The sequence below is a fragment of the Papilio polytes genome, unplaced genomic scaffold, assembly GCF_000836215.1.
Source record: "Papilio polytes unplaced genomic scaffold, Ppol_1.0 DF823823.1, whole genome shotgun sequence".
In the NCBI taxonomy this organism is placed as follows: Eukaryota; Metazoa; Arthropoda; class Insecta; order Lepidoptera; family Papilionidae; genus Papilio; species Papilio polytes.
The window spans coordinates 1278624-1280724 of record NW_013525381.1 but is presented as its reverse complement, the minus strand read 5'-3'; the positions used below and the strand labels follow the sequence as shown (position 1 = coordinate 1280724).

Here is a 2101-nt window from a genome sequence, read left to right as displayed (position 1 = left end):
ACCGACCATATTAACAACTGTAGAGTATCATATTATATTTAGTTGCTATTATTATTTAGTAACTAATTGGTTTTGATACATTTAGAAACAATTTACAAATCTTCCTTAGTTACGGTTAATTTGGATGACCTCATTAAAGCATATTAGATTTGAATTAATGAATTTGAATCTTTTATAACCTAAGAATATAAATCAAATGAAACGTGCTTACGACCTGTCCAAAGACCTAACCGCCAGCGTTCAGTTTCTAACGAAGATGACGAAGCTCCCAAAAATCGTCGACACTTTAGGTCTAAAATCGTAAATTTATCTTGTGACGCAAACATTTACAATAAAAATATCGAGCACAAAATGTATTCTGAAATAACTTTGTAATAATATATTTACATTGCTATGTTATTTCAATATTAACATTAAATTGTTTCATGTTTCTAAAATACTCGAGTCTGGATTCTACACATTAAATATGCTCCAGATAGAAATAATGTATTGTAATTTTATTCTCGGAGATTAACTTATGAAAGGAGTTATTTTTAGATGTTATGTTTTTTTACTTGCTTCGAATCAAGTTTTCAGATCCATTTTGTTACGATATTATAACGACCTATAAGTTTCTACTTATAGATGATGCAGAAGCATATATTAACTAATTATATTCGTTAACTTAAGCACTTATTAAGAACGATTTCGTGGCTGATTGTCATTTTTACCGCATCGTTTTTTTATGTTGGTATTTCTAAATTTAAATACCAAAGCAACTCGGTCTATTGAAGTGTATATCGGTACCTGACACGTGATTTCCTGTAGTTATACTTCGTCTATTCTAATGGTAATGCTACATCAACTCGTGATCTCACAGGAAGTGCCAACTCAAACCCGACACAACACTCGTGACCCACTAATCTAATACACATCGGTACTGAGCGCTAAAGTCTTATAGAAGATAATTATGGTTTAGAATTCAAAAGCAAATTTCGATATATTTCGTTGTTTGTCGGATTGTCTGTGATTTTGTATGTTCTAATCTTGGAAACGGCTTGATCGATTTTAGATGCGGTTTTCAGTATTGTTGTAAGCTAACGTGAAGTTGGTAGCTAGTTAATGGTTATTTGTTGACACTATCAATGTTGTACAGATGTGGCGAGAAGCAATTCCGGTGTGGCACGGGGGAGTGCCTCGCGAAACACTGGCACTGCGACAAAGAACCCGATTGCCCTGACAACTCCGATGAAGCTGATTGCCGTAATGGTCTTTTATTGTTTTTTTTACCTTAGATCCATAAATTGGAACATTGCAATATCGAAAAAATCTTATATAGTTTCTCTTTTGTGCTTTTATTATCCTCATGCGTTTGGTTAAAAATATTTATTAAGATAACGGTATTCTAGTAAAAATTAAGCTTCTGCTTTATAAGACCTATAATCTAATGGTTAAAAATTAGAACTGGTAAACAAAATTCTGATACACCATTCGAGTTTTGTCATGATTTATCCATTGCTTGATCCAAATGATTGTTAAATGATTCAAAATTGATATGTAAGAGAAGCATAACGCTAACGCTAACAAAATTTACCACAGACCTAGAATTCCTGCAGTGCGGAGAAAACGAGTTCCAATGCAACAATAATAACTGTGTTCGAAAAGAGTTCCAATGTGACGGCGACAACGACTGCGGCGACTGGACTGACGAAGACGCTTGCCCCTCCTTACCCGGCACCTGTAACACTGGAGAGTTCAAGTAAGATTATACAAATCATAATATTACGCCACGGATACTTCATCTTTATTTTTTATGTAATTCCAAGCATTCGTGTTAAGTAACAAGTTATAATATGTTCTGTTGTATTTACCATAGTTAAAGGGTGCGAGTCATTCGATATGAAGTGATCCTTCGTAGGATATACCGTAATATAATCCAGAGCCACCAAAGCTCTTACGTTTCCTGGCTTTCAATTTTGCCGTGGTATTTTAAGGTGTACCGACGGCAAATGCATCCCTGACCGGTGGCGGTGCGACGGACAGCGGGACTGCGCGGACGGTGACGACGAAACAGCCTGCGAACCCTACGGCCGAAAGAACTGCACCATCGACGAATATACGT

The 2101-nt window shown here is 35.7% G+C and overlaps 1 protein-coding gene across 1 annotated transcript in view; it reads left to right on the top strand.

The window, feature by feature from the left end:
* LOC106103335 (low-density lipoprotein receptor-related protein 4) overlaps positions 1-2101 on the top strand; it is a 17375-nt gene that overhangs the window by 4283 nt on the left and 10991 nt on the right. Inside the window, exons 6-8 of the mRNA XM_013283073.1 lie at positions 1136-1242; positions 1579-1738; positions 1974-2099. Coding sequence (XP_013138527.1) covers positions 1136-1242; positions 1579-1738; positions 1974-2099 — 393 coding nt within the window. The remainder of the gene's footprint in view (positions 1-1135; positions 1243-1578; positions 1739-1973; positions 2100-2101) is intronic.